We start from the raw sequence: 21,961 nt of genomic DNA, 5'->3' as shown, positions 1-21,961 counted from the left end.
AAAGAAAGAAATTAGATTGGATGGTTATAGGCAAACTCTCTAACATCTTATCTGCTGAAACAAACCAAAGCCATTTTCTGATGTGTTTTCATTTCTCTGCCTTATCCTTTCTCTCCAGGCAGCTTCATCAGCCCTGAGCAGTCTGGGCCACGTATACACAGCCATTGGAGACTACCCCAATGCCCTGGCCAGTCACAAACAGTGTGTTCTTCTGGCCAAGCAATCCAAAGATGAGCTTTCTGAAGCCCGAGAACTTGGCAACATGGGAGCTGTGTATATTGCCATGGGTGACTTTGAGAATGCTGTGCAGTGCCATGAGCAGCATCTGAAGATAGCCAAGGATCTGGGGAACAAGCGAGAAGAAGCCCGGGCATACAGCAATCTGGGCAGTGCCTATCACTATAGAAGAAACTTTGACAAGGCTATGTCTTACCACAACTATGTCCTGGAGCTGGCTCAGGAGTTGATGGAGAAGGCCATTGAGATGCGGGCCTATGCTGGCCTGGGCCATGCTGCCAGGTGTATGCAGGATTTGGAGAGGGCTAAACAGTACCATGAGCAGCAGCTGGGCATTGCTGAGGATCTCAAGGACCGGGCTGCAGAGGGACGAGCATCCTCCAATCTGGGTAAGGACAGGATTGCTTGCAGGGTCAGTGCCATGGGTTAGAAAGAGCTGGAGTAACCCACTATCCTTTACAGGAGTCTGTTTATAGTCAAAAGAATCTCCTCATTGTGTGTGTTGTGTATTCCTTCAGATGTATTTCTTTGGAGCCTGCCTGCTGTAAATCACAGGATCCTTTCTGGCATCACAATGGTCTGAGGATTAGAACTCTGAAATCTGGAAAAACAAAACACCCCAACCTTTTAATCTGTCTAGAGAGAAGAGCGACTGTATTTATCTAATTAGAAGGGGAATGAAATGAGGATATAAATCTATGTTTGGTTTAAATGAAAGAGAAGCTGCTAGGAAGTCATCAATGGAAGGGAATTTGAGAGGATTTTTGCTTAGAAGAATTTCTTTACTTGGTGACTTTAACTCCACAGGAAGTGTTTGTCTCCCCTCAATGTATGTGTATTCACAAATGATATTGATAGTTTTAGTGTAAATGTAAAATGTTTTGAGAGATTTAAATAGATTTTCAGTGTATATTTTGATAGTACTTAGTTATAGTTAAAACGTTTACAAGTATGTGGGAATTTATATATATTGGTAAGGGGTAATAAGTATTAGTACCTGGCTCTTTTTTAGATGTTGTTATCATGTCTCTGAACCCAAACAGATGTGGGTACACAATGATTGAAAGGAACAGATATGCTCAGATTATAAGCCAAACTCATTTTTTTATTACTCAATGAATTTATTGCATTTATAATTGTACAATGATCATTACAATCCACTTTTATAGGATTTCCATCCCAAAGCCCAAGCACATCCCCCCACCCCCCGAACTGTCTCATTTGGAAACCATTAGTTTTTCAAAGTCTGTGAGTCAGCATCTATTCTGCAAAGAAGTTCATTATGTCCTTTTTTCAGATTCCACATGTCAGTGAAAGCATTTGATGTTGGTGTCTCATTGTATGACTGACTTCACTTAGCATGGTAATTTCTAGGCCCATCCATGTTGCTAAAAATGCTGGTATTTCGTTCTTTTTAATGGCTGAGTAATATTCCATTGTGTGTATGTACCACATCTTCTGGATCCATTCCTCTGTTGATGGACATTTAGGTTGTTTCCATGTCTTGGCTATTGTAAATAGTGCTGCAATGAACATTGGAGTACATGTGTCTTTGTGAGTCGTGGTTTTCTCTGGATAGATGCCCAGGAGTAGGATTGCTGGATCAAATGGTAGTTCTATGTTTAGTTTACTGCTTTCCACAGTGGTTGCACCAGTTTACATTCCCACCAACAGTATAATAGGGTTCCTTTTTCTCCACACCCTCTCCAGCACTTATTGTTTATAGACTTTTTGATGATGGCCATTCTGGCTGGTGTAAGGTGGTACCTCAGAGTGGTTTTTATTTGCATTTCTCTAACGATGAGTGATGCTGAACATCTTTTCATGTGTTTTTTGGCCATCTATAAGTCTTCTTTGGAGAATTGTCTGTTTAGATCTTCTGCCCATTTTTTGATGGTTTTTTTTTTTGTTTGTTTGTTTGTTTGTTTTGGTATGGAGCTGCAGAAGGTGTTTATAAATTTTGGAGATTAATCCCTTGTCAGTCGATTCATTTGGAAATGTTTCCTCCCATCCTGTGGGTTGTCTTTTCGTTTTGTTTAGGGTTTCCTTTGCTGTGCAGAAACTTTTAAGTTTAATTAAGTCCCATTTGTTTATTTTTGCTTTTACTGACATCACTCTAAGAGGTGGATCTGAGAAGATGTTGCTGTCGTTTATGTCAGAGAGTGTTTGGCCTATGTTTTCCTCTAAGAGTTTGATAGTGTCTGGTCTTATACCTAGGTCTTTAATCCATTTGGAGTTTATTTTTGTGTATGGTGTTGGGGAGTGTTCTAATTTCATTCTTTTACATGTGGCTGTGCCGTTTTCCCAGCACCGTTTATTGAACAGGCTGTCTTTTCTCCATTGTGCATTCTTGCCCCCTTTGTCATAGATTAGTTGGCTATAGGTGCGTGGGTTTAATTCTGGGCTTTCTATCCTGTTCCACTGATCTATATTTCTGTCTTTGTGCCAGTACCATACAGTTTTGATGACTGTAGCTTTGTAGTATAGTCTGAAGTCAGGGAACCTGATCCCTCCAGCTCCTTTTTTCTTTTTCAGGATATCTTTGGCTATTCTGGGTCTTTTGTGCTTCCAAACAAACTTTAAAATATTTTGTTCAAGTTCTGTGAAAAATGTCCATGGTAATTTGATAGGGATTGCATTGAATCTGTAGATTGCCTTGGGTAGTATAGTCATTTTGATAATATTGACTCTTCCAGTCCACAAGCATGGTATGTCTTTCCATCTGTTTGTGTCATCTTTTATTTCTTTCATCAGCATCTTATAGTTTTCAGAGTACAGGTCTTTTGTCTCTTTAGGTATGTTTACTCCTAGGTATTTTATTCTTTTGGATGCGATGGTAAACGGGATTGCTTCCCTAATTTCCTTTTCTGCTTTTTCATTGTTAGTATATAGAAACGCTATCGATTTCTGTGTATTGATTTTGTATCCTGCAACTTTGCCAAATTCGTGGATGAGCTCTAACAGTTTTCTGGTAGAGTCTTTAGGATTCTCTAGGTATAGTATCATGTCATCTGCAAATAGGGATAGTTTTACTTCTTCCTTTCCAATTTGGATCCCTTTTATTTCTTTTACTTCTCTGATTGCTGTGGCTACGACTTCGAAAACTCTGGTGAAGAGTAGTGGCGAGAGCAGACATCCTTGTCTTGTTCCTGATCTCAGCGGGAATTCTTTCAGCTTTTCACCATTGAGAATGATGTTCGCTGTGGGTTTGTCATATATGGCCTTTATGATGTTGAGGTAGGTTCCCTCTGTGCCCACTTTCTGAAAGGTTTTTATCAGAAATGGGTGTTGGATTTTGTCAAAGGCTTTTTTGATTTCTTTGTCTATATATTTTGCCAGTTGCTAAGAAGGAAGTTGTTAAAATCTACAACTATTTTTTGGACTTCTCTGTTTCTCCACTTAATTTTGTGAAACATGGCTTCATGTACTTTAAAGCTCTCTCATTGGGTGAATACTCATTTATAATCTTTTTTGTCTTTCTGATAGATTGGCCCTTTTATCATTATGAAATGTCCTTTTTATCATTGGTCATAGCTTTTTATTCTTGAGATTTACTTTATCTTATTCAAATATACCCACTGCTACCTGCTTATGCTTACTATTTGTTTTCCATCTTTTTTCTGTCTTTACTTCCTGTTTCTGTGTGTCTAGATGCAGATAACATCTAGCTAGGTCTTGCTTCTTTATTGATTTTCACAGTTATAGCCTTTTAATTACAGAATTTCATCATTTGACATTTAATGTAATTATTGGTATTGTTGGATTTAGGTCTGTTATTTTACTTTTGATTTTCTGTTTGCCCCATTTTTATTTTATTCTCTGTTCTTCCTTTTCTGCCTTCTAAGGGTTAATTTAATCATACAGATTTTGTCTTGTCTATTTGCTTTTTAGCGCTACATCTTTGCATTATTTTTTAATAGTTGTTCTAAGGATGATGCTATATACCTTTAACATTTCATGGTTTACTTTGAGCTACTGTTGTACTACCTCCTATAAGTACCTTATGATCTTGTAGGTCCATTTACTCCCACCTCCCTGTACTTTATGTTATAGTTGTCACATTTATTACTATACCTCTATTCTTTTTAAACTCCATAGTATAGTATTAAGGGTTTTGTTTTATACAGCCATTAAAAGAAATTAAATGGAAAATAATCTTTTCTATTTATCCACTTATTTATCATTTCTTATACTTGCATTCACGCATAAAGATCTGAATTTCCATCTGGTATTATTTCCCTTCAGCCTAAAGAACTTCATGTAGCATTTCTTGTAATGCAGATCTGCTAGTGATGAGTTATCATTTCGTTTACTTTAAAATGTGTTTATTTCCCCTTCATTGTTGAAGGATAGTTTTGCTAGATTCAGAATTCTAGGTTGATAGATTTTTTTTTTTTTTTTTTTTACTTTCAGTTGAAAATAGCCTTTCCAATGTTTTTTGGCCTCCATATTTCTGATAAGAAGTCAGTGGAATGAATAGTCTGTATGATATGTGCCTATTTTTTCTTGACAGGCCTATTGATTGTCTGTTGTTGATGTTGTGAAGTTTTTTTTTTAAACAGCTTGATTGAGATATAATTCATACAGCATACAATTTACCCCTGTAAGATGTATAATTCAGTGATTTATAGTGTAGTCACAGAGTTGTGTATTGATTACCTTTTGTTTTGATGGTTAGTCCCATTTTTTTTTAATGGCCACACCCACGGCATATGGAAGTTCCCAAGCCAGGGACTGAATCTGAGCCACAGCTGCAATCTATGCCACAGCTGTGGCTATGTCGAATCCTTTAATGTATTGCTCCAGGCTGGGGATCAAACCCATGCCTCTAACGTGACCTGAGCTGCAGCAGTCAGATTCTTAACCCACTATGCCACAGCAGGAACTCCTGTTAGTCACATTTTAGTGTATTCTTTGATATGGGATTATAGCCAACACTGTCAAAGATACTTTATAGAGACTCTGGATCCTGATTTTTGCTTGACAGTATTGATTTTTGTTGTTGTTTTATCAGTTAACTTGAATTAGTTTAAGCTCCAAATTCATTCTTCTCTGTGGTGGATGGCAGCTGAAATCTCTGTTCAGGTCTTTTAGCTTTGCCTGAGCTGCTTAGATTTGGCCTCGCACATGCATATTTCATGAGTTAGAGATTTGTGTAGAATTTATACTCAGATTTTAAGGCTTCCTACTGTGGCTCTTTCTGGGATTTTTTCCTTTGGTTCTTCAAGCCATAAAGACTCTGTGTTTTCTACCTGAGTTTTAACCTCATCACATGTCAATAATTAGGGTTTGCCCTTTGCCCTCTGGTCCCTGCCCCCTCAAAATGTCCTCTGGCTTTCAAAACTGGGAAACTTACCCAGTGCCATTCCCTTCTTCAAAGAGTCAAGTCCAACTTCCCTACAGTTTTTTACTGCCTTTGGTTGCACTCCAAATGTTTTTATGTAAATTCTTCCCCCTCCCCCCTCCATGCTAGCCCTCCTGCCCCTGTCGTACTTTATAGTTGTCATCTGTAGGAGGGTAGGTCTGAAAGGAACTACTCTTCCATTACTGGAAATGGTACTCCTCCTATCCATATTAACTCATTGCAACTTGATTTGCACCATTTGTCCCCTGAAAAAGATCACCTGTGATCTCATGGCTGAGTTGAGAGGTATCTTGATAGTTCTAACTTTCTCTAATCAGCATACAACATTTGGCAGGCTCTACTAACTTTTCCTTGAAATTCTCTCTTCCTCTAGTTTCTGTGAATCCCCACTCTCCTGACTTTCTTCTTGGCTGCTCTTTCTGTACGATCTTCATTGGCTTTTCTTATTCCCCTTTTAAAAATGAACAATTTTTTAAAGTTACAAGCATGGTACTTTTGTTAAGAAATTCTTATAATATGAAAGTGTATACAGTAGAAAAAAGAGGTCCACCCTGTTACATACCTTCCTCTATCCCACTCTTCAGAGCTAACTGCTCTTAACAATTTATTTAGACTCTTTCCAGACCTTTTTACTATGCACATAAACACACAGCAGTATAATTATATATGTAAATATACATATGTGTGTACAGATTGTTCCTTTTTTAAAAGCTTGGATCATAATATATTATTTGCTTTTCTGCCACCTGCTTTTTCTATTCCACCTCCCTCTTAGGCTTCCCTCTGTGTCTTTATTCAGATATCCAACATTATTTTTAATGGCCCTCTTCTATTATATTACCATTTGTTAAATGTGGGAGTTCTTGTGGGGTTTTTTTCCTTGATTTTTTCTTGTTGTTTCTTTGTATGGCTCTATCGTTTTTACTACCATACCTTCAACAATTGCTTCAGTGTGCATTGTTTCTAAATCTAAATTCTCCAGCTCTGACCTCCTGCATGAACATCGTTTTCATTCTTATCAACTGCCTAGTGGATACTTCATCTGATTTTCATGCCGATGTGTCCAAGTTTGTGAGTCCAAATGTGAAATATCTTTTTCCTAGATTTACTGCTTTTCCTAGCTTTCCTAATTCTGTTAATGGACAGCTCCATTCTTTTAGTCATCTGTATTGATTTTCTTTTGAGCTATAACAAATTGCCAAAAATTTTTTTCTTTTTTTAAGTAAATTTTTTCCATAATATTTGTTTTACAATGTTGTCAATTTCTACTGTACAGCAAACTGACCCAGTCATACATATAGGTATATTCTTTTTCTCACATTATCCTCCATCATGTTCCATCACAAGTGACTAAATATAGTTTCCTATGCTATACAGCAGGATCTCATTGCTTATCCACTCCAAATGCAATAGTTTGCATCTGTTAACCCTAGACTCTGAGTCCATCCCACTCCCTCCCCTTCTCCCTTGGCAATCACAAGTCTGTTCTCCAAGTCCATGAGTTTCTTTTCTGTGGAAAGGTTCATTTGTGTCCTTTATTAGATTCCAGATATAAGTGATATCATATGGTATTTGTCTTTCTCTTTCTGACTTACTTCACTTAATATGAGAGTCTCTAGTTCCATCCATGTTGCTGCAAATGACATTGTTTTGTTCTTTTTTATGGCTGAGTAGTATTCCATTGTGTATATATACACACATCTTCTTAATCCATTCATCTGTTGATGGACATTAATTCCATGTCTTGGTTATTGTGAATAGTGCTGCAATGAACATGTAGGTGCATGTATCTTTTTCAAGGAAAGTTTTGTCTGGATATATACCCAGGAGTGGAATTGCAGGGTCATATGGTAGTTCTTTCTTTTTTTTTTTTTAATGTGGTAGTTCTATATTTAGTTTTCTGAGGTACCTCCATACTGTTTTCCAGAGTGGTTGTACCAGTTTGCATCCCCACCAACAGTGTAGGAGGTACTCTTTTCTCCACACCCTCTCTAGCATTTATTATTTGTTGACTTGTTAATGATAGCCATTTTGACTGGTGTGACGTGGTACCTCATTGTAGTTTTGATTTGCATTTCTCCAATAATTAGTGATGTTGAGGACTTTTTCATGTTGTTGGCCATCCGTATATCTTCTTTGGAGAAATGTCTATTCAATTGTGTTGTTGGTTTTTTTGCTCTTGAGTTATATAAGTTGTTTGTATACTTTAAGCCTTTGTCAGACTATTTCTTCCACTTACAAGAACTTCTGTGACCCTATCTTGCTTGTCTAAAGTCTACCCATCTTTTTAGGATTATATATTCAAATACTATTCACTACTTAAAGCCTCTCTTGGTATAACAAGAAAGTTCTTTATATCTTGTCTGAGCCCTAATAAAACTTTTTAAACTTCTTTTATTCTGTTTATATTCAATCACAAATGATGGTTATTTGCATACTAGAGTTACCTCTACTGGATTAAAAACTTGATGAAAGTTTGAATGACATTCTTCTCTATAGTCTCTATATCTCTGAGTGTAACCTGTTACATATTTTGAGTACTCAGTAAGTGTTTATATGGCTAGATTGAATGAGTCAAAGCTTATTCCAGGAAATTGTGCCCTGATGATTGAAAGAATAGTGGTGCTTTTGGAAATAAACAGTAAAGCTGAGAGGAGAAACCTCTCCAAACTTGTTCCTTACCAGACACGGTAAGTTTGTTTTGTACATACTCGGTATGTATTTCTCTCAATGTAACAAGAGAAAATGGAACTAGAAACAAGTATTAAGATGCCATCATCCATGACATCTATGAGATAAGGAGGGAAAGCCAGCCAGTGAGACTGAGGCAGGATCCCAGAGGGAGGAGGTGATCTGGGTAGAGTTCAAGGAGAAGAGAGCTTCCAGATGGGAAGGGCATATCCCTTATATCAAAGAAGCCAAGGAAAATGAGATTTGAGTCACTAAGAAGGTTTTTGGACATTAGAAGCTTCCTGCGTACATCTGAGGGGGTATGTGGATAGAGCACAGGGAGATGGAGAAAAAGAGAAAGTGGAGATTACAAGAAATTGTTGTCCTTCGGTGGTCAGTTTACTACCCACCTTTTAGTTGCTTTAAAATGAAACAAGTAGAAATGATTTAGATTCTTCAGATTTTCTTTTTTAATTAAAGACTCTTCAGATTTAGTATGAACAACAAAGAATAGCATAGATGTTTTCTAAGTATATCTTACTTGTGAAAATAATGTTAATGTAAATTTTGGCCTGGAAAATGTCCATCTTTCCTTTTACACTCAAAACAATTTTAGTTGCATGACAGTATTTCTGTAGCCTCTGGTTTTTTGGTAGCCTTCTTTATGGTTCTAATTTAGAGAGTTTGGAGTCAAATCTCATGCAGCAAAGTAGGTCACCAGAGGAAAGCCTCAGTTAAAGTCTCCTCACTCTGATCATCCCAGGTCTCATTCATGGGGAGACAGGCGGAAATGCCTCTCATTTTACTTTGAGATAAACTGCAATTAGGAAAGTGAGAAGGGCGATAATTAGAGGGATGGCTCCTTCCCTCCCTCCTCCCTTCCTCCCTCCTCCATTCCTTTCTCCCTCCCTTCTTCCTTCTCTCCCCCTCCCTACTCCCTCACTTCCCTTTCTTTTCTTTCCTCCCTCCTTACCTCCTTTATTCCTTCCTTTCTTTCATTTCTTTCTCTTTCTGAATGAAAATGATCATTTAGCTTGCCATATACCCCTGGAATACACACAAAAGTGAGCACATTTCAGGAGCCACTTCCTATGTACAACAGTGTCAGAGCTGGTTCTCTTTCTAGTTATGGGTCCAACTAAGAGACAGGAAGTGCTTCCCACCAAGGCCTAGAGTAAAATATCCAATAACCTGTGGAAAATAATTAAAAATTTTAAGATAGCTGTGCCTTTTTGGTCAAAAAGACAGGTTATATCTAGAAAGTAGATTATTTGGTAAAGAAAGGGAAATGAGATGTTCATTAATTCATTTGTTCACTTAACCATTCATTCTTTTGCTCAACAAATATGTATTGAACATTACTTACGTTATAGGCCCTGTGCTAAATTTTATGAATAAAACTGACATAGTTCCTGTCCCCATGGAGCTTAATGGTTTTTCATTTAACATTCATATATGGAGGCCTGCTCTGTGTCACATGTTTATTTTCATTTTCATATTTAATCCTCTCCACAAACCTATGAAGTCAGGAATATTAATTAATTTTACATATGAGAAAATCACAGCCCAGGTAGGTTAAAAAAACTTGGTCCAGAAACCCATAGCAGAAAAGACCTATTGAGATCGCCTAAAATGATGCTAGGACTCTTTCCCTCTGTGTTTTCAAACCAATCTGGAAGTCATATGTTGAAGTAAAAGTTTGGTAGCAGTTCTGGTGGGCATACATCATTCCCCTTATTTACAGTGCAGCAAAATTATGGTCACTAGAAATGGTGACTCTTAGCTGTTCTAATTCTAGGATTTAAGAAATATCACCTAAGTAACTTTAATAAAAATTATATTTAAAAATTAAATTCTGGAGTTCCTGTCATGGTTCAGCAGTAATGAACCAGACTAGTATCCATGAGGATTCGGGTTCGATCCCTGGCCTCACTCAGTGGGTTAAGGATCTGGCATTGCCATGAGCTGTAGTGTAGGTCACAGACATGTCTTGGATCTTGCATTGCTATGGCTGTGGTATAGGCCGGTGGCTACAGCTCCAATTTGACCCCCAGCCTGGGAACTTCCATATGCCATAGGTATGGCCCTAAAAAGACAGAAAAAAATAAAATAAATTTTGGCAGTCTGAATCAGAAAATTCTGAATTCCCAAGGAAAGGTGGAACAATATTACATGTCTATATAACAAACATATGTTGCACCTTAATTATATAGTATTCCTTATTAGATTTTATGAAATAAATAATTACTATGAACACATTTAAAATAACAGTATGCTAAAAGATCTTGTAATAAATTTCTTTTGTAAGAGAAAAATATTCTGTAATATGGCACTCATTCTCTTTCACCTGTTTTTCACATTTCAGTTTTTATATATTGGGTTTTCTTTAGGTGGAGAGAGGTCTAGTTTTACAGGTAAAATGTTACTAATAATTTCAGGTAGTAATTAATTTACACTAATTGGATGTTTTTCTTTGAAAATCTGCAGTATGACTTATGGGACCATTTTCAAAATAACCACTCATGATGTCCAAGGGAGTCTATGAGACCTCACATTGAAGTTCTTGCTACAGGAATGTAGCTCTTTTACATTTGTGTTTTACAGTACTTTTTTGCCTTTCTAATAGCCCTAAGAGGTGAGCTATTATTATTCCTGATGTGGATCCAGAGGTTAACAAATATGTGTAACTCACCCAAAGTTGTAGAGTAAGAGGCAAAGTTGAGACTGGACTTCGGGGCTCTGATTCCATGTCCACAGATCCTTCCATGAAGATTCCAATGGGACTCATGCTAAGATTACTAGGCTAGGGCTAAAAACCTAAGATGCTTCTTCTGCACTTACCCCTACCCTCCATATACAGGAAGATGAAAAAGAAGAAACAGTATTAGAAGGGCTCTAGGCCACCTTGAAGCTATGACCCCTGCTCATGCCAGTTCTCCTAGAGAAGTAAAGGCACCCTCAGGATGGAACAGCCCTTTCTCCTCTTTTCCTAGAGAATCTATTTTCTGTTGATTATTTATACTGAAACATCCCTTTCTCCTCTTTTCCTAGAGAATCTGTTTTCTGTTGATTAGATGCTTTTGCACACATTATTTCATTTCATCCTCACTACAAAGCTATATGGTAGGCATAGAAGTAAAAGGTACTGGTACTAGATTCATACAGTTTCTAAAAAACAGAGGCAAGATTCAAACCCTGGTCTGCATACTCTCTTCTATACAGCCCACAGCCTCATGAACCCCACACATTTGTTGTACCATTAGTTCTTGTGCTTTAGAAGCATAGATAAGACTACACAGATTGTCAAGGTCTAATAATAATATAAAAAAAGACCATGATGTAGGAAGCCAAACCACACACCTCTGTTTTTCATACAAAACTGTTCCTGTTAGAATCATGAAAATGGGAAAAAAATGTGTTCTGGAGGCTGAAACAGATTTTTCTAGACATCTAAAAGAAAGTAACAAGAATGCACTTTCCCTGTTTGAAAGGAGAAATGAAAAATGGAGAGCATCAACCAGAGCAGAAGATTTTTCTGATCAAGCACCAGAGGACTCACAGAAGATGATTCAGACCCTCATTAAGGTTGTGACATGCACATCCTGTGCTGTGCCCCACACCTATCAGTGCCTAATAAATATTAATAATATTTATTCATTCCTTTAGGTCAAGATTTGTTACCCTGCTTGTCTAGACATTGCTATTTAAAAGGAGCTGTGATTTGCTTACAGATACAACGCATCTGTAAACATGTGAGCAGTAGCAGACGGGGCAGTAAATCTTGGTCAGAGCTGCACTTTGGATGGTTTCAGGAGAGGCTGCAAAACTGTTGTTGGAATAATGAAGTGGCTGCTTGCTGCCAGGTCTCAGAGTTCTGTCTCCAGCAGGCAGAGTCTAGCAGTAAATTAGCTTATGTTTCAGCTTGGCAGTTGGCACTTGGTTCATTTGTAGATGCTAATTGTAATCTGATGTTATCAGCAGCAGGTAATTGAAATGGGCTTGATGAATTACTTAATTTCTTTTAATAGCTGAGTCTTCAAGAACTGAATAAAGAAGATAAGGTGATCAGGAGGAAAATACAACAGCTCTATCTTTCTAATTAGTGCTTGGAGGTTTTTTCTTCTTTACACAAATGATTATGAACATGTGAGACTGAATAGGTTTATGAGTCACAAGCCCCCATGGGGGCATTTCCCATTAGGCAGCCCAGTCCTGAGCATTGATAACACTTCTGTTAGGACTTTAAAAGGGAACATATGAATGATCACTTTGGAGAACATTGATTTCTGAACACAGTTCTATTTTCCCAGACTTTGGTGGGCACTGCCTTGTGGGGGTGTTGTCACTCTGGCATTCATTCTACCTTCAGCCCTTCTTCTGTGGCTCTTTTTGTGAGAGCACTGCCTGGCACCATGCAGTGAGCAGGGGAGCCACACAGTGATGTTAGGCATTGGCTCTTGCCACTTACATCTGGCATTGGCGCCTCCCACACCTGCCTGCCCCTAAGTCTTTCCATCTGTAGCAGCTCCTGTGTGGCTATTTGCTTTGCCAGTGATGGTGAGTGCAGATGTGACCCTGGCTCCTGCCATCTGTGCTGGACACTGCTTACTGGACAAATGCCCCATGACTGCAATGAGCTTTGGGGTGTCTTTCTCCTGGTATCTTTTGGCTCTGCTTTTAGTCTCAAGTTCATTGCTTAAGGAACCCATCTGTTTTGGGGTGACTTTGGAGGAATTTACTTTTGACTGATATTTTGAGAAAAATCAAAATAATAGCAGAAAAATTAGAACATTAGAGCCAGATCTCTTAAATAGTTCAAATTACCTCTGTGGTTCCTCTTCATGGTGAGTTCTATTTAAAGACAACTGATTGTTAGAGGTGAAGATTCCAGGTCTCTAAGCCACCAGAATGATTGTGGTAGTAAATGCCTTTGATAGTAAATGCATTTCAGGGATTCTAGTGATGTGCTATTTCTTGATCTGGGTGGTAGTTACATGTCTGTGCTCACTTTTGAAAATGTGTTGAATTGTATACTTAAAATTTTATATATTTCTGACTATATATTATACTTTAATTAGAGGTTTACTTTCAAAAACAAATTGCACTTGGGGGTGGGGGGGACGCAGAGTGAAATTGGAATGGTGTGCCTTTCTTCAACCTATCTGTGCCCATGGCTTTCACCACCACACACCAACTCCCCAAATGCAGACCTCACTTCCACCTGAGATATCTGTCTACTGCTGCTTCCTGGACAGCTCCATCTGCCCCAGGTAGGCTTCTCTCTAGGTCTGTGATTCATATTGTGTATTTCCCATATCTGAGAATGGCAACACAATCTCAGTGTCCAACCTAAAAATCTCAAAGTTATCCTGAGATCCCTGCCTCCTTCCTTCAAAGCCCAGATTTAGTTGACCAAAAGTCCTGAGAAGTCTGTCTCTCCAAACAAGTTCTGTGATATCTGCTGGTCTGTGTTTTCAGCCTTTCATCTACTCTTGCCTGGATCATTGCAATAGCTCTGTCATACTGGTCTCCCAGCTTCTCCTTCAGTTCATTTTCCACACTGCTTCCAGGGTAACCCTCTTCAAACCCCAACTACTCAGTCTTATATATACTCAGTCATTTCTATACTTAAAACTCTGCAGTGATTCCCATTACCTTTAGGAGAAGTCCCAAATTCTTGGCCTGGAGTGAGACAATATGTTGGTCTCTAGTTCCCAGCTCCTGGCTTAGAGCTCCTAAAACCCTTGTAATTTCCTAAGTAATCAGTAAGAACATCTTTTGTTCTAATGAGGCAACTCTGGATGGACTACTGGATGGGAGCAGAAAGACCAAGCTGTGATTAGAAGCTTGGAATTTTCAGCCCTGCCCTCCCTATCCTCCAGAGATAGGAAAGGGGCTGGAAATGAAATTAATAGTTGATTATACCTACATGAAGAAGTCTGTAAAATCTTAATAGTAGAGGGTTTGAAGAGCTTCTAGGTTGGGGAACACATCCACTCCAGAAGGGTAATGCACCCCAACTCCACAGAGACTCTTATGGAGAAGCTCTTGTGCTTGGCATCCTCCCAAACCTTACCCTATATATCTCTTCATCCAGCTGTTCATCTCTACCTTTATCATGTTCTTTAATAAACTGGTATGTGTAAGTGTTTCCCTGAGTTCTGTGAGCTGCTCTAGCAAATTAATCAAACCTGAGGAGAAGGCTTGGGAGCCTCTCATCTATAGCTAGTTGGTCAGAGCATAGAGCTTGAGATTGGCCTCGGAAGCAGGGGTGGGGAGTAGTTTCATGGGACCTGATGCTTGCTCTGGGACCATAGTGTCAGAGTTGACTTGAATTGTAGAACACCTAGCTGGTGTCTGAGACTTGCTTGTTGTTATGGGGACAACCCCCTGCACATTTGGTGACCAGAAGTGTTAGAAGTGAAGTGTAATGACTGTAGTAAAGGAGGCTGAGAGGAGAGAGACAGAGTAGAGAAGAACTGGGTTTTTCCCTACACAGGAAGGGAAAAACTGAAATCTATCTTGCTTGCTTGCTTGTTTTTGTCTTTTTAGGGCCACACCATGGCATATGGAGGTTCCCAGGCTAGGGATTGAATTGGAGCTGTAGCCACTGGCCTATGCCACAGCCACAGTCACAGCCACAGCAATGTTGGATCCAAGTCTTTTCTTTGACCTACACCACAGCTCACAACAACACCAGACACTTAACCCACTGATCGAGGCCAGGGATTGAACCTGCATCCTCATGGATGCTAGTTGGGTTCATTAACTGCTGAGCCACCATAGGCACTCCAGATTTTTCTATTTACATCTGGCATGTGTATTTTTCGACAACCTGAACATTCAAAAAGTATTTATTGAACCTCTACTGTGTGCCAGACACTATGCCAGTGGGTGTGTGGTAGACAAAGCAGGTATTTTAAGTGCTTAAAGGAAAAGTACAGAGTGGTTTCAGAAATTATTACATGAGATGTAATTTTAATTGAGGTGGGGGTGTCAGACAACTCTTTTTTAAGGAACTGGCCCCAATTTATGTAACTAATGCCATTTTATGCCATTCTCACCCTTCACTCTCACTGTTCTTCAAACCTCCGAGCTCTTTCACTGCTCCATGGCTTTCCTCGTGCCTTTTTTCTGCTCCTAGTAATCTTTCTCCTTCTGTCAAGCCTTTGAAATCTGGCTATTCATCCAAAATTCAATCAAATGTCACATTACTCTAAATTTCTCAGGCTCTTCCAGGAAATTTCGTGTTTATCTGTGTTCCTCTAACACTTTGTATATAGCACTTATTTGGTATTATAATTATTTAAAATTAGATCATAAATGCTAAAAATGGGCAGGATATGAAGCTTAGATTTTTTTTTGTGGCCGTATTATCTAGTGGCTAATAAGTGGCCACACTATGCATGTTATCTCGAGTAGATAAAGGACGATGAGAGCCAAGAACCATGGGAAATGCCAGGAACTAATAACTGGAGTCTGAAGTTCAAGTAGTTACTTACCTCTTCATATCCACTGTGTTCATTCATTTCTGCCTCGCTACATTCTTTAAGTCAAGGTATAACTCCTGCTACTTCTGATTCTATAGCTCGGATTCTGGGAATGATGGCAGCTTCTGTACACTTTATATTGGACCTTCACATTCCCATTGGTATAAATGATCTCTAAAACTATCTACTGCTTTAAAAGCTGAGATTCTATGATTTTTCCATGGAAAGGCAATGTATATGGAAGCTGAAACTTAAGTTCTAAAGGCTTTTAAATGAACCAAAAATATAATCAGCTTGAGAAATAGTTAAACCAGCAGGTGGTGATTAGGTTTTATGATACCATTTTAATTTTACTCCTTGTGGTTAGTAGGAATACTGAATTGAGTGGATGTTTCTCTCTCTCTCTCTCTCTCTTTTTTTTTTTTTTTGCATAGTCCTTTGCCTTATAGCTACATGAGACAGTCTGGCTAGCGGGCAAACTAAATAATATATTAACCTTACTGGATCTTTGTCCAAGAAGTTTATAAAGCATTGCTAAAATAAGGCCTTTTGTGCAGGTTTGAAGAACCCTAATATTTATTACTTTTTGGACAAGAAAATTACTAAGATATCACATTCTCTTTTAAGTACCTAAACTTAACAGTTTGTTCTCGTCTGCATTTATCTTCTAGTCTTAGAAAGCCAATATTAGTTTCACTTTTTAAGTATTCAAATAACAGTTTCCATAGAGAATATATGAAAGGCCTTTGTGATCTCTTCAACACACCTTTGAAGTGGCATAAAAGTCATGATAATAAAAGTCATTTCACTTATGGAATGCCTCCAGTGTGCTAACATTATACTTGGTGTAGCTTCCTCTGAAGTTTCATTGTTTAATTTAAAAGTCAGAAAGATAGGGCTTATTATTCCCATTTAGAAATAAAAAACTTAAAGAACAGAGGGGATAATTTGGCAAAGGTCCCACAGCAAGTGTGGGGTTTGATCCCAGAGCTGCCTGGATCTAAAGTCAGTGCTCTATATACTGTGTCATGCTGCCTGCCTCTCTAAAGAGAATGGATACAATTATTTAGGAAAGAGCTGAAGCTCTCATGTTTTTAAGTGACTAGGACAACTTGACCTTGTAACTGGAAAAAACTAGAATTCAGTGTATTTTACCCAAAGCTTCTTTTCATTCTCATTCACTTGTCCCCATTTGAACGCCCAGACACACCTAGAGACCGAATGCAGGGCAGAAGCATGGCTGCTCATAGACCACAGCCTAAACTTGCCCCTCTTCTCTAGCATGAAATCCACAAGAGGCTTAAGTATTTAAGACTCTCTTCAGCATAATTAATAATTTCATGGTGCCTTCAAAAAGTAGCTTTCATCGAGAACCATTTTCAGCTTGTTGTTTCAGAAATTCTTCTTAAGGCTCTCTCAGACACAGCAGAAAATGCATTTGTTGAATTGGATTAAAGCCGGAATGCGACTTTTAGTTGGTATTGCTGACTCAGCCTGTCCCCACTTGACTTTCAAACAGCCTTGTTAGATTCTGAATACAGGCTCTCAGTTTTCAACACGTTTCAGAAAGTGCTCCTTTCTGCCCTCCTTTGAAGAGTTAAGTTGCTCTGGGAAGTGAACACTTTCATTTTCTAGTAAAAATTGCATTGGTGCCATTTAAAATATTTCCAAGAGCAATTAAAAAGTGAAGTAAATGCTTTGTTGTTATGTGTCCAATGTGCTTGCAAAGCAAGTCCTCATCAGAACAACCCCAGTGGCAAAAAAAAGTAACAGATTTGTGTTCTTGAGCCAGAATGTCTGAGCTGGCCACTGATTTCAAACAACAGCAAATTCTGTAATTGACTTTCCCTGATTCAAATGGAAGGTCCCATCAAATCCATTATCTAATACCGACTAAGACAAAGATGGCTTGTAACGTGGCCCAGCTGTTGGAGTGCTCTGGAGGGAGATGTAATATGCTCTGTGACTCAGTAAGCAGAAGGTAATGGACTAAAAGTTATCAAGCCCTTCATAACAAGGAGATCTGGAGTTTAACCAGAAATTTCAGACTGTCAACCTTAACAAAACAGATGGTGTTCTCCAGTTCGTGGCACCATCCGGCGAGCTGGCATGTCTGCCTTGACAACTTCTGGTACTTCTTAAATGCCTGATGGAGAAAGACATTTTCTTTGTTATCAGTGAAGAACTCATACTACTTTTGTGTGTAACAAAGGGAGTAAGAAGCACCTGTGCACTAAATCTTTCTTTGAATTACTATTAGAATCTTTCTCCCCTATTCCCCTCTATCCTCCAGGGCAGTAGAATTCTACATAAGAATCCAGCTGAACTGTTCTTTTTCCTGGTAATATAGAAACCACTTGGATCATATGCCGATTTCTCTCCATTTTAATCACTAAGATGCCCCATTCACAAGTGGCCCCCCTTCACTGCCAATGTGATGGGATTTTACAGTGTTGTTTAGCTAGGGTGACTATATAATTTACCATGGGGACAGTCCCAGGTCCCACCAGGATATAGGCTATAGAGTCACCTATATCTAGCATGCTTGTAAAGAACCTGACTGCTAGAATCAGATGGCCAGATTTTGGATCCCAATTATATCACTAACTGGCTTTGTGACCTTGGACAAAATGCTTAGTTGCTCTCTGCCTCAGTTTCTTCATCTGGGAAATGGGCATAATTACAGCACCAATCTCTCAAGATTGCTGTGAGGATTGAGTGACTTAATATGTATAAAGCCTTTAGAACAATGCCTGACACATAAGAAACACTCAAAAATCTTTTAATCTTTATCATCATCATAGTTTTATATCATGTATGGGAAGATATTAAAAGAAAGGTACTGAAATACGTAGCCTCACCCTTCAGGATATTCTGATCTATTGAAAGTTGAAGGTGGTTATCGGGCGGCCTGCAATACATGTTGTTATTTGATCTCTTCATCTCTTTTTCCCCCAGCTTTATTGATATGTAACTTATACTTAACATTGTATAAGTTTAAAGTGTATAGTGTGATTATTTGATACACATGTATATTGAAGAATGTTTTACCACAATAAGATTAGTTAACACATCCTCTACCTCACATAATTACCATTTTGTGTTTGTTGTTTATGAGATCATTAAAGCCCTACTCTCATAGCAAGTTTCAAGTATGAAATATAGTATTATTAACCTTAGTCATCATGCTGCACATTAGATTTCATGAACTTACTCATCTTATATCTTAAAGTTTGTACCTTTTGACCAGCATCTCCCCATATCCCCCACGCTTTAGCTACTGGCGACTATTATTATACTGTTTCTATGGGTCTGATTGTTTTTAGACTATACATATAAGTGAGATTATATACTATTTGTCTTTTTCTGTATGACATTTCACTTAACATAATGTCCTTATGGTCCACCCATGTTGTCTCAGTGACAAAATTTCCTCCTTTTTTATGGCTGAGTAACGGCCCATTGTATATTTGTAAAATACATTTTGAAAATCCAACCATCCATTGATAGATACTTAAGTTGTTTCCATGTCTTCCCTATGGTAAATAGTATTGCAGTGATCATGGGAGATTGTGCCATCAGATATACGGTTTGCAGATATTTTCTCTCATTCCTTAGGTTGCCTTTTCATTTTGTTGATTGTTTCTTTTGCTGTGTATAATCATTTAGGTTGATGTAGTACCACTTGTTGGTTTTTGCTTTTTTGTTTCTTTCTGCTTTTAGCGTCATGTCCAAAATATTATTGCCAAGACTGATGTCACAGAGCTTTTTCTCTGTTTTTTTCCCAGGAGTTTTATGGTTTCAGATCTTATGTTTAAATCTTTAATCCATTTCCACCTGGTTTTTTTGTAAATAGTGTGATTTAGAGGTCCAGTTTCATTCTTTTGCATGCAGATACACAGTTTCTCCAACACCATTTACTGAAAAGACTATCATTTCCCCATTGAGTAGTCTTGGTTTCCTTGTCAAACATTTGTTGACCATATATTGTGGGTTTAATTCTGGGCTGTTGATTTTGTTTTGTTGGTCTGTGTGTCTGTTTTTATGCTAGTACCATAATGTTTTTATTATATTATCTTTGTAATATAATTTGAAGTAAAAAATTGTGGTGCCTCCAGCTTGTTCTTCCTCAAAATTTCTTTGATATTCAGGGTTTCTTGTGGTTCCATATGCATTTTAGGGCTTTTTTTTCTATTTCTATGAAAAATGCCATTTTAATTTTGATAGGGTTTACATTGACTCTATATAGATGGCTTTGGATAGTATGGACATTTTAGCAATATTAATTCTTCCAGTCCATGAGCAAGTGATAGCTTTCTATTTATTTGTGCTTTTTTTCAATTTATTTCATCAATGTTTCATAGTTTTTGATGCATAGAGCTCTCATTCCTAAGGGCAAATTTATTTCTAAGTATTTTGTTGTTTTTGATGCTTTTATAAATGTCATTGCTTTCTTTATTTCTTTTTCAAATAGTTCATTGTTGGCATTCCCTTGCAGTACGGTGGGTTAAGGATCCAGCATTTTCACTGTAGCAGCTTGGTTCACTGCTGTGGAGCAGGTTTGATCCCTGGCCCAGAAACTTCCACATGCCATGGGCATGGCCAAAAAAAAAAAAAAAAAAAAAAAGTAGTTCATGTTAGTGTGTAGAAATGCAACTGATTTTTGTATGTTTATTTTGATCTTTCAGTGGTAAAAGCACTGGGGTTGTTTACAGAGCAATTCACTAGGACACACAGATTATCCTGCTACATGGCAGATATTGCTAGCCCCCGCTGTTCTTCCTTATTCCTAGTCTTTTCTGTACATCTCAGCTTTGCTGGTCTCTGGGTGGGGTGAAAGGGAAGCAGATTTCTCATGTAGTGCACAAAAGACTGGGGAAGATAGTTGCTCACTCCACTCTTCCTTTCTTAACAAAAGTAACTCTTTCTAGCTGGAACCATCTTTGTACTGAGTAATGCTGAGCAATGCTGGCTTGAGGAATGGGGTGATACAGGCAAGTTTAAGCTGTTCTTCCTTACTTCTCTTTTTGTGTGATTATTCTCAAATTTTTGTTCCAGTGTGTTGCTGAAATTTCTTTAGTGGACTCCAGAGCTCTCCCAGAGCTGTTTTTGTTCATGGATAGCTTATCTGTTGATATTTGCAGGGGATAGAGGCTGGGGTCTCCTCCTCTGCCATCTTGGTGGCATCTCTTCTACTTCTGATCTCTTCATCTATTACTGACAGAACTCTCTGATATCCCTGGCTGACATTTTTCTGACAAGAAACATTTTTTTTTTTTTTTGTCTTTTCAGGGCCACACCCAAGGCATATGGAGGTTCCCAGGCTAGGGGTCAAATCAGAGCTGTAGCCACTGGCCTATACCACAGCTTACAGCAATGCCAGATCTGAGCCGCGTCTGCTACCTATACCACAGCTCATGGCAATGCCAGATCCTTAGCCCACTGAGAGAGGCCATAGATCGAACCTATGTCTTCATGGATGCTAGTCAGATTCATTCCGCTGAGTCATAAGGGGAAATCCGACGACACGTTTTATTTTATTTTATATTTATTTTGTCTTTTGTCTTTTGAGCACTGCACCCATGCCACATGGAGGTTCCCAAGCTAGGGGTCAAATCGGAGCTACAGCTGCTGGCCTATACCACAGCCACAGAAACATGGGATCCGAGCCGCATCTGAAACCTACACCACAGCTCATGGCAACACTGGATCCTTAACCCACTGAGTGATACCAGGGATTGAACCTGCATCCTCATGAATACTAGTCAGATTTGTTTAACCACTAAGCCATGACAGGAACTCCTGACAAGAAATATTTAAAATGAAAGAGACCCATTTAAAAAAAAAAAATCTAAACCAAAACATTGACTAAGGAGAACTGACCCCAGATTTTAATTTTGCCACCAATGTTCACTGATCTTTGGAGTGAGACAATCAGTTTTATACCAAGAAAGGGAAAACTCGAGCAGGTCTGATAAGCTAATGTTCTGTGGCTCAGATATTGGCTGTACTGGGATTAGACATTCAAGGGCTCTGAACCTTAACTTTTGCAAGTTGCTTCCCCTTTCTGGGCCTCAATTTTCTGACATGCCAAAAAATAAAAATAAAATAAACAAAGCACTGTATAATGTCTTTGTTCTTTACAAAATGGTTGTTAAGGCTCAAAAACAATGTAAATGTGAACATTCTTTGATGACTA

At 38.4% G+C, this 21,961-nt stretch overlaps 1 protein-coding gene across 1 annotated transcript in view; it reads left to right on the top strand.

The window, feature by feature from the left end:
- Window positions 1–21,961, top strand: part of TTC28 (tetratricopeptide repeat domain 28) — a 607,234-nt gene that overhangs the window by 434,112 nt on the left and 151,161 nt on the right. The window contains 1 exon segment of the mRNA XM_021074051.1: window positions 119–626. Within this exon segment, the coding sequence (XP_020929710.1) occupies window positions 119–626 (508 nt within the window).

This window comes from Sus scrofa, chromosome 14, assembly GCF_000003025.6.
Source record: "Sus scrofa isolate TJ Tabasco breed Duroc chromosome 14, Sscrofa11.1, whole genome shotgun sequence".
NCBI classification, from domain to species: Eukaryota; Metazoa; Chordata; class Mammalia; order Artiodactyla; family Suidae; genus Sus; species Sus scrofa.
This window is presented reverse-complemented; position numbering and strand designations above follow the sequence as displayed.